The 13,588-nt window shown below is 41.7% G+C and overlaps 1 protein-coding gene across 3 annotated transcripts in view; it reads left to right on the forward strand.

Annotated features, from left to right (window-relative positions):
- Positions 1 to 12,937, forward strand: part of PDLIM5 (PDZ and LIM domain 5) — a 535,229-nt gene extending 522,292 nt beyond the window's left edge. For all 3 annotated transcript variants that reach the window (XM_069238102.1, XM_069238118.1, XM_069238110.1), the window contains 2 exons: positions 211 to 326; positions 6,347 to 12,937. In XM_069238102.1, the coding sequence (XP_069094203.1) occupies positions 211 to 326; positions 6,347 to 6,436 (206 nt within the window). In that variant the 3' untranslated portion in view covers positions 6,437 to 12,937. The remainder of the gene's footprint in view (positions 1 to 210; positions 327 to 6,346) is intronic.
- Positions 12,938 to 13,588: the final 651 nt, after the last annotated feature.

Here is a 13,588-nt window from a genome sequence, read left to right on the forward strand (position 1 = left end):
CATAGTTCAGGTGCAGTACCCTTAGAGCTAAGGTAGCCTAGGCTGTCTGTGGAAAACATAAGTGCGATAAATAGAATAGTGATGACTTTGTACTGTATTTACAAATTAGTTGGCCCTTGATCTCGAGGCTTGTTTTAGTAGATGATTGATAACCATATAGAACTGCGAACTCTAGACCTAATTAACTTCTCCCATTTTTCTGGAATGCAGACTACTATTCTCTGTTTGGTACCATGTGCCATGGATGCGAATTCCCGATAGAAGCTGGGGATAGATTTCTGGAAGCTCTGGGCAGTACCTGGCATGACACCTGCTTTGTATGTGCGGTAAGTAGCCTTTCTTTCTGTTTGAAGCCTTTCCAAGCTAATACCCAAACCATCCTCTTCTGAGATGTGGGAGTGACTGATTATGGGTTCATAATCCCTATTTAACCTCACACAAAGGCAACTCGTATGCTCATTGTGTAAGTGTGCAGCTCTTACGGGGATCTGGCACCGCAGACGCCACCAGAAGAACGTAACGTGATCAGGTTTGCGGCGTACATCCATGTGTGCCAATTAAAAGAGCACGAGACAAAAAGTAAATGTTGGCAGGATCAACACGTACAGTCTCTAGGTGTTTTCTGCAAACATGGCATGTGTTACTGTTGCGGTAAACTGGCGTTGGTTGGCAGTTCACATTTGGGGAGAGGCAGAAGACTAATCCTCTGCGAATTTCAAGGATTAGTCAGGTTTATTTTCAGCATATAGTGAATCAGTCCCTCCGTTTCCAATTGTTTCTTTTTACTTTTGATTTGTAAATGCAGCTTCCAGAATATTTATTTTTCTACTTGGGAAGGTCATAGATTTTGGTATATTGCAGCATACTCTGTTTATGAAGAGAGTTTCCGCTTTTGGTCCGATGGTCAAACAGCATCTATGCAGAGAGATGCAGCGCCTGCGCACCAGAGGTCTTTTCGTGCTAGGCTTTTGAGCGTCTAAAATGTTAGAATCACGAATAAACCACTAACTTAATGAGGAGGGGGCTAGGTGAGCTCTCGTTTCCTACTCACTTTTATAAATGGAAAACTTTGTGAGTTGTTATGAAAGTTCTAATTAGCAAGGATTGCATATAAAATACAGTACGAACAAAAATTAAACAATAAAACTCAGAATAATACAAAAAACAACTGGTCTGTCAGATATTCGCGGAAGCGACTGTGGGGAAATGTGGTGCATCTGGGAGTTCATCATCTTTTACGTGTTTGGAGGTGAGCACACAGGTGTCAAGTAATCAAAAAAGCAATGGGAACAGAATTGATATCACACATCCTTTAGCCACAGTTGCAACGCATGACGTGATATCACATGATCTTTCACCATGATGGCATCACAGGAAGTGATAGCAGAAGTCCTTAGTCCTACGTGACATCACGTGACGTCACATTAATGAAGTTGACAACCAGCAAGGGTAAGATTTATAAAATGGCGAAGCTGACACTGAAGCAGATAAGGCAAGGTTAGTTTCACCCATGTGTTAACTAGGATGCTGCCAGGATGTGCCACAGTAAAGCCCGTCACCTACCCAAGTACACCAACATACACTGGACACATTAATCACATCTAAAGCTCAGCCTCGAATAAATAGAAGTATAATAAATAGCCTTGCTGCAATTTCGACCGGAGCCTTCTCGCATGCAGGGGGAACCCCAAAATCAGCAGTACTCTCGTGCCATGCACATGTTTAGTCTTAAATGGCAAGGGAAGACTCCTCGTATTCAGGTGCCCACAACGCCCAGTGAAGCATACCCCAGAAACTGTACTGTCTCATATAGTTGTGCAGCCTCCCAGAGTTCATTTACAAACTTCATTGCGGTCTCCCATGCACAGTTTAGCCTCAGATGTCATGGTCGGCTTTCGATTCTTCATTTTTAGCCTGAAGTTCCAACCCCTCACTTGGAGCAGTAATGATAAAATACCTGTGCATTCTTCCCACATGTAGCCATGGGCACATATGAATGGCGTAGCCTCACTGTGCAGAGATGGAGCCGCAAATAGAAAGTGCAGCCCTCCCACTAACCACATGTAGTTTTCCCATGTGTAGCCTTACACACCCACATGAGCTATGCTACGTGTAGGTCTAGCCTTATCTTCTAAGAGCAGCATCCTCAGGGGCAGGAAGGCCCTTGTTCAATGCAGCCTCCCCACATGCAAGCTTAGCTTCAAATGCTAGTTCAGTTTCCTTCCTGAACTCAGATCCCTGCTTTAACTTACCATATAATCTCAAATTCCAGTGCACCTTCTAAAATAGTCAGAGTACCTCTCTTTGTGCAGGTGTGACCTCAAATGCAAATTGTGGCCTCTTAAAGTGTAGGCATGGCCGTATATTACCCTGTGTAGAACCCCCCCACAAACATATATGGCCTCTGATGTGCAATGTAGGCCCAGATGTGCAAAGCCCTTTTGCATTTCTTAACCATCCGAAACAGTATTTTGGGCCATTAAGAAATGCAAAACTGCTTTTTCTTATGCACAAAGGCCTTTAGGAAACCGCAAATTGCAATTTCTACCCTGTAGAAATCGTAATCTGCAATTCCGAGAATAGGAAATCACAAATAGGGATTTCCTATTTGAAATTCATATTCTTATTTCCTAAATGCGACTTGGGCATTTAGGAGATGCAATTACCACGACTTGAAGTTGGTGGTAACCAGGTGCAATTTAAATAAAAAAATAATAAAAAAAAACACCCCACAGTGGTTTTTCTATTTTTATTTGCAATAGACCACACATATTCTGCTAAGACATATGTGTGCTCTACAGACGCACCCCTATTTTTGGGGTGCACCAAGGGGGGCCTTTTTCCTTTTGCCATCCCGGGCTTTGCATTTCCTGAATAGCGATTTCTGAATAAGAAATTGCTATTTAAGAAATGCAAAACCGGCCCATTGACTAACATGCAATGGGATTTCTTAATACCGATTTCCTAATAGTGATTCCTATGTTGTATGAATCACTATTAGGAAATCGCTATCTCTGTATATAGCATTTTTCATTTTTTAAATAGCGATTGCTGTGAAGTCGCTATTTAAGAATTGCAAAATTGCATTTTTGTACACCTGTCCCGTAGTCTCCAATGTGCACATTTATCCTCAAATGCACAGTGTAGCCTCACACTGACCTCAGACACCAAGGTGAATGTTCCTCTATTTGTACAAGCCCAGTGCAGCATACCATTTTGCCTTAAGTTGCCCTTAAATTCTCAGTTTGACACAGTGGAATAGACTGTCCTGTTGATAAGGCAATATCTCTCTCTAGAAGTGTAGCAACTTGGACTGTGTTCTGTCTTCAAGATGATAGTCACTTGCATACGCTCCACTGTCTCCTAATATTTTTGCAAGTTACTAGGATTCCTGTAGAGGCCATCTTTTTCACGAAAACCTTTTATTTTTATGTTAGATCCCCCAACCCCGGTCATCGGACTCTTGGGTTGTTGTGCGAATTGTATAGTAACAGTTTCCCGGTTGATGTACGTCTGATCATCTTGCGTTTAGGTTTACGGGTAACCTCACCATCTTGTTGATTGGCATTCATTAGTGGATGAATGCAAACTTTCTAAAGTTGAATGGCACTAAAACGACAAACACCCTTGTAACCACACTGCAAAGTAGTGGTGGGTTGCATTCTTTCATGCATAGATTGCAAATGTGTGTACTAAGGTCTGTGGAAGCCATCTCTATCAAAACTGCAGATAATGCAGAACTTTGACAAGTATAAGATTTCACAATATGATCCCATTTCACATTCTCTCAAAGATTTGCACTGGTTACCAGTGCACAAGAGGGTTGTTGTTTTTTTATTTTTTTTTTACTGTTGTTTTACACACAAAGGCGAACTCTCTGGATTACCGATGCATTTTACTCCCATCAAGCCCCCTTAATCCTTGAGTTTGAGTTTACTGCTCTTGCTACATGTCCCCCAAATTCATCAAGTTTGAACATGCAGTCACTGTTTAGGATTCCTGAGACGAAATGTGCGTCCCAACCTTTCATTCAAGTATGTTCTCTTCAGGAATTGTTTGATATTCATATAGGTCTTTAAAATATATTACTCTGCTGAACACTCTTGGTGACGGGTTCACATTTTTAAATGGTTTCTCTGACTGCCAAGATGTGTTTTAGGGTGAACGTTGTGCTTTAGAAATATGTCAATCACTAGGCAATCCGTGGCTTCATTTATACAGCACAGTGCCCTCTTCTTACTGCAAATTAGGAGTGCACCCTCCTCATGGCCCCGTTCGGCCATCTTATGACCCTCAGTGTGCAGTGGCTTCAAGTGCCTAATGCAGTCGCCTGCTAGCATGCATGGTCTGGAAATGCCCATTGCAAACTTTACCACAATCCCCCCCACGCAGATGCAAGCACCATTCTGGGCTCCTGCTCTGCTGCAGTTTAGGTTAATGGAGATCAGAATTAAGGGCTCACACCTTGTTGGAACCCACAAACCCCCTCCCCCTCTTCCCCCTTATGCAGGGGCAGGTAGGAACATCATCAGTGCATGTCAAACCTACACTGTCTCTGGAATTCTTCTCTGTTCATCATCTGCCGATTTCCTCTCTCCGATGATGAGGTGCGGGAATGGAGCCCATCCTTCACCCGCCCTAGGTTCTAATCATCCCACAGTGCAGTTAATATCTTATAACTCTATTATCTAGTTCTTGTTCTCACCCTGAGCCTGTCTGCGATCGTGTTAGTAATGTGCCATAACTGAGGCCGCTGGAATTATGCAATTCCCTGGGGTTTTTGCATGATTTTGTTTTTGCTACATGATCTAGCCTGTGCTACATAATTTGCAGATTTTAACAAAACAAAATTTATTTTGTTGCAAAAACGTATTATAAGTTGCTAAAAATTCATCAACCTGTTTTGCCGCACAGTGGAAGGCCCTTCCCAAAGGTTGACTGGTCAATGTCAGTAGTTTGTTGTAGTTGAGTGGTAAAGTGGTACTAATGAGGTGAAACCTTAGCTAAGAGAGTAATAACATGACAAAATAATGAAGTAATAGTGTAATAAAATGTACTACAATGTGCCGTGTTACACCGTGTAATTCACCTTTTCTTGCTGAATATTTTTTTCAAATCTGCTGCATAATTTGGTCCTCTTCTGCCCCATAATTCCAGTGTCGCCTTGATCATAAACCTCACAAGTGCGCATGGTGGGATGCTGCATACTCAGACCAGGCAAAGAGATGCAGCACTGTTCTTTGGTACTGAAATTCACTAACAAACGACCTCCTGCCTCTGTGGTTACAGAACACCTTGGTAACGTCCAATGTACTTGTAATGTACACATGAGGGCGCTTTATCCCATATATAGAATGGAAGCCTGCTGTAACTAAAACTTGTCTAGATTCCGTATTAAAGCCTAGCCGTAACATCACTACATGCCTGTAATAAGAAAATGACATGACTCTATTTTCATAATTTATTACAGTTGGATTTTCACTAGGAATAATTACAATTAAGCAAAAATATAGCTTGCTTTCTGGCAAACCTCGCTCCCAATTCTCTGCCTTGTAAATACAGAGTCGTTAGCTGACAGGGAGACACACATGGCAGTGTCTTTATTACACTACTCGAGCTCTTTACAAGATGGCAGGAATCTGTCTGCATGTCGCCAGAAATTCAAACCCATAGCTGGTTACGTAATAGAGTTATACTCCTAACAAATTACAAACTACATATTGGACTTTTATTTTGACAGTGCTTTAGTCAACATTTGGTCGACATATTTGCAAACAGAGTATCTTTTTCTGATGAAAGTTGGCGAGAGCAAGGATTTGAAAGAGGATTTGGGAAGCGGGAAAGTGTGGTCATGACCACGTTCTTTGCAGCAGGTATACTAACCATCTGGGCTCCCTTAGATGAGTCAAAACTGCCGCTAGACAAAACTCCCATTTCTCTCCAGCAGGCACATCATTCACCAGAGTTATCGAGACACTTTTATTTTTGCTGGAAAGCTGCTGGACATACAATGAAATTTGCAGTGCTTTAAAAATGCTGCACAAATGAAATAAACAAACAGAAAAAACACTCACGTGTTTCTGTCGAGAGGCCCCAACTAGAGAAGCCCCTCTTCACCCTCCTCCCGCCCCTCCCTCCCTCCTGGGAATGTGTCACGGACCCCTGGGGTCCGACGACCACAAATTGAGAACCACTCCTTTAAAGCATAAACTCCCTCTGCGGTTTTGGTTTATTGTATCGTATGGAAAGATTTAGGGTATGCTAATGACCAGATTTGGACTACACATTGCATTTTAAAGGGAAATCGCACAGCTAAATGAGTGTGTGTTTTTTGTTTCTATTCTAGGTATGCTGTGAAAGCTTGGAGGGGCAGACGTTCTTCTCCAAGAAGGACAAGCCACTGTGCAAGAAGCATGCCCATTCCGTGAACATGTAACAGCCAACCTTGGCATCCGGAACACGAGAGAGTACACACAGCTGGGGCCGGGGCGAGAAGAGGAATTATACGGGGATATCAGCTGCTCATCTGCACCATCGGGTGCTAGAATATTTATACACCTTTCTGGTTTAAAAAAATAGTTGGAGGATGGACTGCAGGCTTTTTATCTTTTTAGACTTTAGCATTACAGCGATTTTTTTGATCAAGCATGTATGGAAATCAGAACTCTTTTAGTCTAAGATTTGCAGTACATGAATTGTGCACTTCCGGTTTTGTTTTCACTCAGCTGAAAATTGCATTATATAAGCAAAATACTTCTTGACACCAATACAAATTAAGTGCACAGAGTGGTTTGTTGGTTTCTTGTTAATGTCGGGGGTGGCGTGTGTCTCTGTTGATCTGAATGATTGGATTTACTTTGATTTCCTAACCAAGCACTCCCATTGTTGTGCTTGCTTTCAACTAAAAATAACTTAAGTAAAAACAATTATATTAGCAAGAGCATCCTGTGGAGGAAGAAAAAAGCGATGAGAACTCTGCTTCAGACAAAGCAGAAGACGAAACATAATGAATCCCTTTTTAAGGCAGCCACAGGTAGGGCACAACGTGAAAGGCAATTATTCATACATCGGGATAGCACACAACGTATGCTCTATCACTCTGCCAGCATGTTGTAAGCCCTCCTAAAAGTCTGTAAGGAAAGAACAAGAGTTTTTGTGTCACTTGTGTTGATTCCTATTTTATTTCACATGTACAATATTGGAAGATCCACGACAACATGTTTTGTTCATTGAAACTACATTTCTCACGGGATTACCTGGCAAAAAACTTTTGTCTGTACTTATGGCAGGGAGCAGAGTAGTCCATCAAAGTCTTCTGTCAGTGTGTCATGTCAAGAGGTAGCCAAGTAAGGCTCTCGTAAGATGGAAATGGGGTAGTAGAATTAGGGTCCGGTTTATCCAAACAAAGTTAGTTACATTTTTCACCTTAACTTATTGTATGTTAGAGGGTGTGATAGTCGAAATTACTGGGCAACTAATGAATCTATGTCAAGGATAAGGAGTATGAGTACATAAAATGTTGAAATTCCAAGGAAGTCTCAGCTGCACTATAGACCAGTCCCACAAAAAGTAATATAAAAGACTGTCCTGCTGCTCGTACATCTATCATTAACAAATGTCACCTTTGGGATGTTTCTAAAGAGATTTGACGTGGAGGTCTTTTGGAGGATTCCTCATCCTCACACTGACATAGGGTACCTGGCCGCAGATTGCACTGGATGTTCTGCTTTATGCATCTTGGCACCAAGAATTATTTCATTCAGCACAGACCACAACTCACCGTTCCACGACCCGAACCCCTGGCAGATATTTGTGAGGCCAAATACATGTTTCTTTCTCCTTCGGAATTTGTATCAACAAGACAGATTTTTGACCTTCCAGTAATTGTGTTGCTTCTTTCCATTGTGGACGTTCTTCTACAAAAGATTGGTCCCTTTTAAATGTGTGAATCACCCTCCTGTTATTGCACTGTTCTTAACTCAAGCCACACTTGCAAGTGTTGAGTTGGAAAGAGGAATTTTGTAAAAATATTCCTTACTTCAACCATTTTTATGCACTTCCTGGTATTTGGTTCTTCAGTTCGTTAAACATTCATTTCACATGTTGCCTCATATTTTGTTATCACTAAAGTTTTTTGATTCTTTCATAGGAATTTAGAAATAATACCATTGTCAAGTCTTTTATCCTCTTTGGTTCTTCCTCGGATAGAAGGCTGGAACCTGGACAACTGAGGAGGTCGCCAGCGACACCTTGACATACAATGAATATTAAGGGGTATAATTTACAATTTGTCAAAGTAGTTACCCTAAAAATGTACTACTGATTGGCCATGTGTGATTTAAGTTTAGATATCCCTGTTCTGATAAATCATGCCTTTTTGTCTGCCTTGTGAGCATGCAGGTACTCCAATAGTGCACCATTAAGTAAAGAGCATTGGCAAAACTAATTGAAAATCTATAATTAGAAAATGTTCCAAACGGCTAATAATGGTGTCAGATTGTGTTCTTGCATTTAGGGATTCTGAAAACATGCCTCTTCACATGATTTTTGTATCCTTCTAGAGAAGATGTATGTCTAGCTAGGGTATCATGAAACTGGAAAGAGATGCACAGTTTAAAGTGACAACATGCATTTATCTTTAGTGTCCAGTAGCTCATTTCTTAGCCAAATGAGGCGAGTACTAACAGCTGTGAACATGGCTGACCCATTTGCAAGGCCTCTTCTTCATTTTCCAAAACCAATAGTTTTTTTAAAAAATGACAGCGTGAGGGATGATAACATGTTTTTAGAAACACCAGACTTTTATGGGGCTGGATTCACCAACACTCAGCATACATCTCAGTGCTTTGTTCTTCGCATGACGCCACACTTTGTTCTTCTCATGACTGCAGCACTGGTGCCATTCTAGAAATGAGGCCACATGTGATGATGGTAAGGGCAACCTGACTGACCTACATGGCCATATGTGAGGGTGTTGAAATGCTTACACTAAATACGCTAGTATGTATTGCCCATCCCTCCTCCAATACTCATCCCCAAAACCAGTCATTGGCCATAAACACACAGATAGAAAGCTGTATTGTGCATGACAGCCTTCCTCAACCTCATTCATGTTCTCTGAATTTAGTTATCCACACTTAATATTTCTCACCCATTTTCATCATTGAGGCACTCTCACCAATGCTCTTTGACACTAAGCATCACTAACCAACCCTATGCACCACTTCTCTGCGTTCACTCTCCATTCAGTCTTTTTCTCCATCCCTCCAGCACTCATCCACTCTCACCACAACGTGTTCACAAGTAGCTTGTCCACTGTTCCTCAGCTCAGTCACCAACTGCTCACCCACTCGAATCTTAACCCCCTCTCTACTAGCTGATCTTCTCCTCATTTCTTATCCACTTTCACTGTCAATCGCCGACCCACTGCTAATCCAAGCACAACATTGCCTACCTAAAACCACCCATTGTTTCTCTGCACTAATTGTCATTTACTCAGTCACTCACCTGCATGCACACTCATCTACTCCCACTACATCTGTGTTGCTCAACCACATTCACCATTCCCAGCCATGTTCAACATTTCGCATTCTACTCATTAACTCTCACCATTGTTCAAAGTCTCTTCCTACTGCTTAGTTTGTCACACTCATGCATTTTTTTGCATCGTCCCGTCGCTTAGTGGTCAAATCTTCCAACGGGGAACCAGCACCCGCCCCTTGCTTATGAATATACACCACACATCTGACCTCGGTTTAAATTGTGTTTGCTGGACACACTAGGGTTATCTGCAATGTTTTTCTTAATCAAACGATGGTATTGTGCCAGACCAGTTAAAATTACATAGTGTATGAGGCAAATCGAGGAAAATAATATTCACGTTTAAACCCACTTTACAGATAGTTAGAATGTCTCACTGCAGATTCTCTGGGATATATTGTAAAAACCTGTCTTCCTAGCCCGTTCCCTAATCTGTTTATCCTGCATGACATATGGAAGCTCAGTCTCACTTCCTCTTCAAAATGAACAACATACTGACACTCACTTTTCTGTTGGATGCTGTCATTATCCACCCTGTGTCAAGCAACACAGTCAAAAGCTGGTGAATTAGAAAATGTGGATGTAAGTCAGAATTCCAGCATTTAATTTACTACGTGGTATAATTCTATCAAATCTGCTTGTATTTTGTCTTGAATTGCTCATCCCTGGGATTGCTCTGTTGCATGGGATTTGCTTCGACTCACTCAGCAGTCATATATAGTTGTTTACCTGCTAAGTCATACTCTCTATTGTGCACGTGTAAAATCAGGTTGGATATCAAACTACTCAGTATTGGTGGGAAATTGTGTATAGGTGCAATCCAGAAACAAACCACAATAGCACTCTTGAAGCAGTGCTGCCTCCAATTGTTTGAGATTGGTGCTCTTTGAGCCCCTTTGCACATAGCCTCACCATATCACAGCAGTACGTCTTGCTTCTTGGGCAATACTGGCTATCAGAGAATGATTACAGACTGTAATCTCCTGCCATCCCAGGGATAACGCAAAAAAGATGCTCTTGGTCACAATACTAGCAATGAAGGCCAACAATGCTCCATTCGAAGGGAGGATTATTAAAGGCTTCCACACACCTGGGAGTAGTCTTGTGGACCACTAAGTGCAAGTAACACAGTTCCATCAATAAAACCATTACCTTTTTTGGTCTTCCTGCAGAAGAGTGCAGCACTCGCAGAACCTGAACGTGTGCCTACTTTTCATGGAAGCAGATCTTGTGCAAATTACCCAAGCTCATTGTGAGAATATTTTTTGTGTATGAATGCTCTGTGGATACAGAGAATCACTTCTTCCCATGTGTAGAAAGAAGAGGACCACAGGTGTGGACAAAATACTGCTGTTGGCGCTTCTCCATTGTGTAATGTGCCCTGTCCCTCACGTCTATGTCGAGAGAGTGAGTCCTAGATTAGATCTGGAGCGAGTAGCTTCTCCAATAAATAACAAAACAAAAGTGCCTCAGACCAAATGGTGTCATTTTCCCAAGATGTTCAGTACTGTTGTAGTTGCTGCATTATTTGCTACTCACTAGCAGGATACAACCTAATGCCGAAACCCACCATGTAACCAGTCTCCTTTGTTCTCGTAACAAGCAAGTGGGCCATCATGTCCAACATTTTTGCTCACAGGTTAAAGCCATGGATAGAGGAACATTTGTAACATCCTCTTTGGTCCATGCCACAGAATATTCACTGTGCTCTTAATGCAGCTGTAACTTGATTGGCAATTGAGAATGCAGTGATGTGCTAAGTGCCTCCAATATTGGCATGATATAGAATAACGATCCTTGCTTTTCTTAGATATTTATGACCATAGGTCTCTTATTGTGCAGGGACAGTGAGTGCCCTGTTTCAGGATCTGGTATGGGCTGCGAATGAAGACAGATGACTGGCAGAATGTTTCCGGTGAGCTGTAAGAGAACTGTGAGTGTTTGGAACCAAGGCTCCCCATGTAAATTGAAGTGCTCTGTGGCCTTTTCATTTGTCCAAAGTGCTACATAAATGCTATAATATGATACAACAAATGTTGCACACACAAAGACAATGCAGAGAGCTGGACTTGAGAATGTACCCATAGACCACCAGATTCCACTGTCTGTGATGTCTCACTGGCATCTAATGGTCATTGACGCCCATGGTGTACGGCCAGCTCTAGCATTACTAATGCCAGAAGGTATGCAACATTGCCTGAGCGAAACACACAATGCCAATACGCTACAAATTTCAGCAGAACCACGTGCAGAAATAATAGCAATTGCCTGGGTTTTTAGGGTAGCCTCAAACAGAATACGCAGCACACTGCTGCTGTGGTTCATTGCTTCAGTAGATCATTGGTTATTGCAGAGTTAATAATTTCAAAAGTTTAATACATAAGCAGCAACTAGCCACAAGTAATTGTTTTCCTAAGAAAATTCCCCTCATTTTGAAAATCAAGTAGCCGCTCAATCATTTTGCAACTTACTGTGCATGTGAGTATATCAATATGCTAAGGCACAGTTCTACTAATGAAGACCTTTTTCAATTCAGAAAGTGGAAGAACCCTAGATTATTTTCAGTAACCCTATGTGTGTGTTACACCTCACCAGATGGATGGTAGGAAACCAGCAGCTTGATGGGTGCTCTGAAGGTACAAACACACATCATTTTTATCCCTTCCCCGTGTAGGAATTATTCCCCGTATAGAGGTGCCCTTCAAGCCTGTGGTGTTTTTGTCTATCTTTCACACTCATTAACACTGATGTGCAGGTTTGTGAATGGTTGCAAAACTATTCCTTTGTAGGTGTGAAAAACCAACACTGCCGATACCTAACTCCAACCCTAAGCTTACCTATGTTGAACTGTAGTCATTATGACAGTTATTTCCACGGCCACTTGCGTACGGATTTGTGAATTGCGTTTACAATTTCATTTTTTGCATACTTTGCAAATATATTTGGTAACTGTGCCTAACCATGATAGTTCAGTATTCCATTTGCGGGGGTTCAGAGTTGACTGATGAACAGAGTTGTGTGGCCACCCACACCTTTGCTTGTCTGACCATAGTGCACTGGTTCGGACAGTCACCATTTCCGGGCAACAGCATGTTAATCCACAAGGAAGGACTTTAAGAATGGCGTGGACAAGCTCCCCGGGACATTTTTTCCTTTAGATTGTTCGGAAAGGAAAAGGTCTTGAAGAGGAGAAACACGTGTCAGGTGCCCATATTGTCCGTTCTTATCCTGCGACTCTTTTATTGTGTTTCCGTTTTCTAATAATAAACGTATCTTTGTACGGTCACGGGTTTTTCTTGTAGAACATATTCTGTAAATCATGCTTTCCTCGAATGAAATGTATAGAAATCATTGCTGTTTTTGCAGATTGTCAATAAATGGCTTTTGCATGAGTTAAGTTGAGCCGATCTCCTTTCTTAATTTACTTTTCTGAATGTGTCCGCTGTGGACAGGTACAACTTTTTTGCGAAAAATCGGTTAATAAAGCCCATTGTAGGATTAGGAGTGCCATACAAAGCTTCAGAAGGTCACACGTCCCTTCTTCAGTTGACCATTTTGGCGCACTTTGTCCTGTGATACAACAGATTCATATTCAGAAAACGAAAGTGTAGCACATCGTTTGCAATGTGAATAATAACACATAGACCCCACCAAGTTAGTTAATTAAAATATTTGGTTATAAAGAGGCTGAACCTAGTGGAAAAACATTACTCCCTGATGATCATATTTACAATAATCTCTCCTGAAAAAATACTACTCCTCGGTACACCTAATTACAAAAGTAACCAGCCCATTGTGTGGTAAAGTATGCTGCAGACAAGGTTTTGCAGTTGCCCGTTTTGTGCTGTACCCCAGTGCTTTATGTGGGATGCAAAAACTGGGGGGAGGGGTCTCTCAAGGGGGCGCGGTCTTTATATTTAAGGGCACGGCCTAAACACGTACAAAAAAATGTGTGTTTAGCATGGTGTGCCACTCAAATGGTATTTTGCTGCCTCTTTCTGTTATTGCAGCCAGATAGAATAAAACAACTGACATGGCACCTAAAACA

Source organism: Pleurodeles waltl, chromosome 1_2, assembly GCF_031143425.1.
Source record: "Pleurodeles waltl isolate 20211129_DDA chromosome 1_2, aPleWal1.hap1.20221129, whole genome shotgun sequence".
NCBI classification, from domain to species: Eukaryota; Metazoa; Chordata; class Amphibia; order Caudata; family Salamandridae; genus Pleurodeles; species Pleurodeles waltl.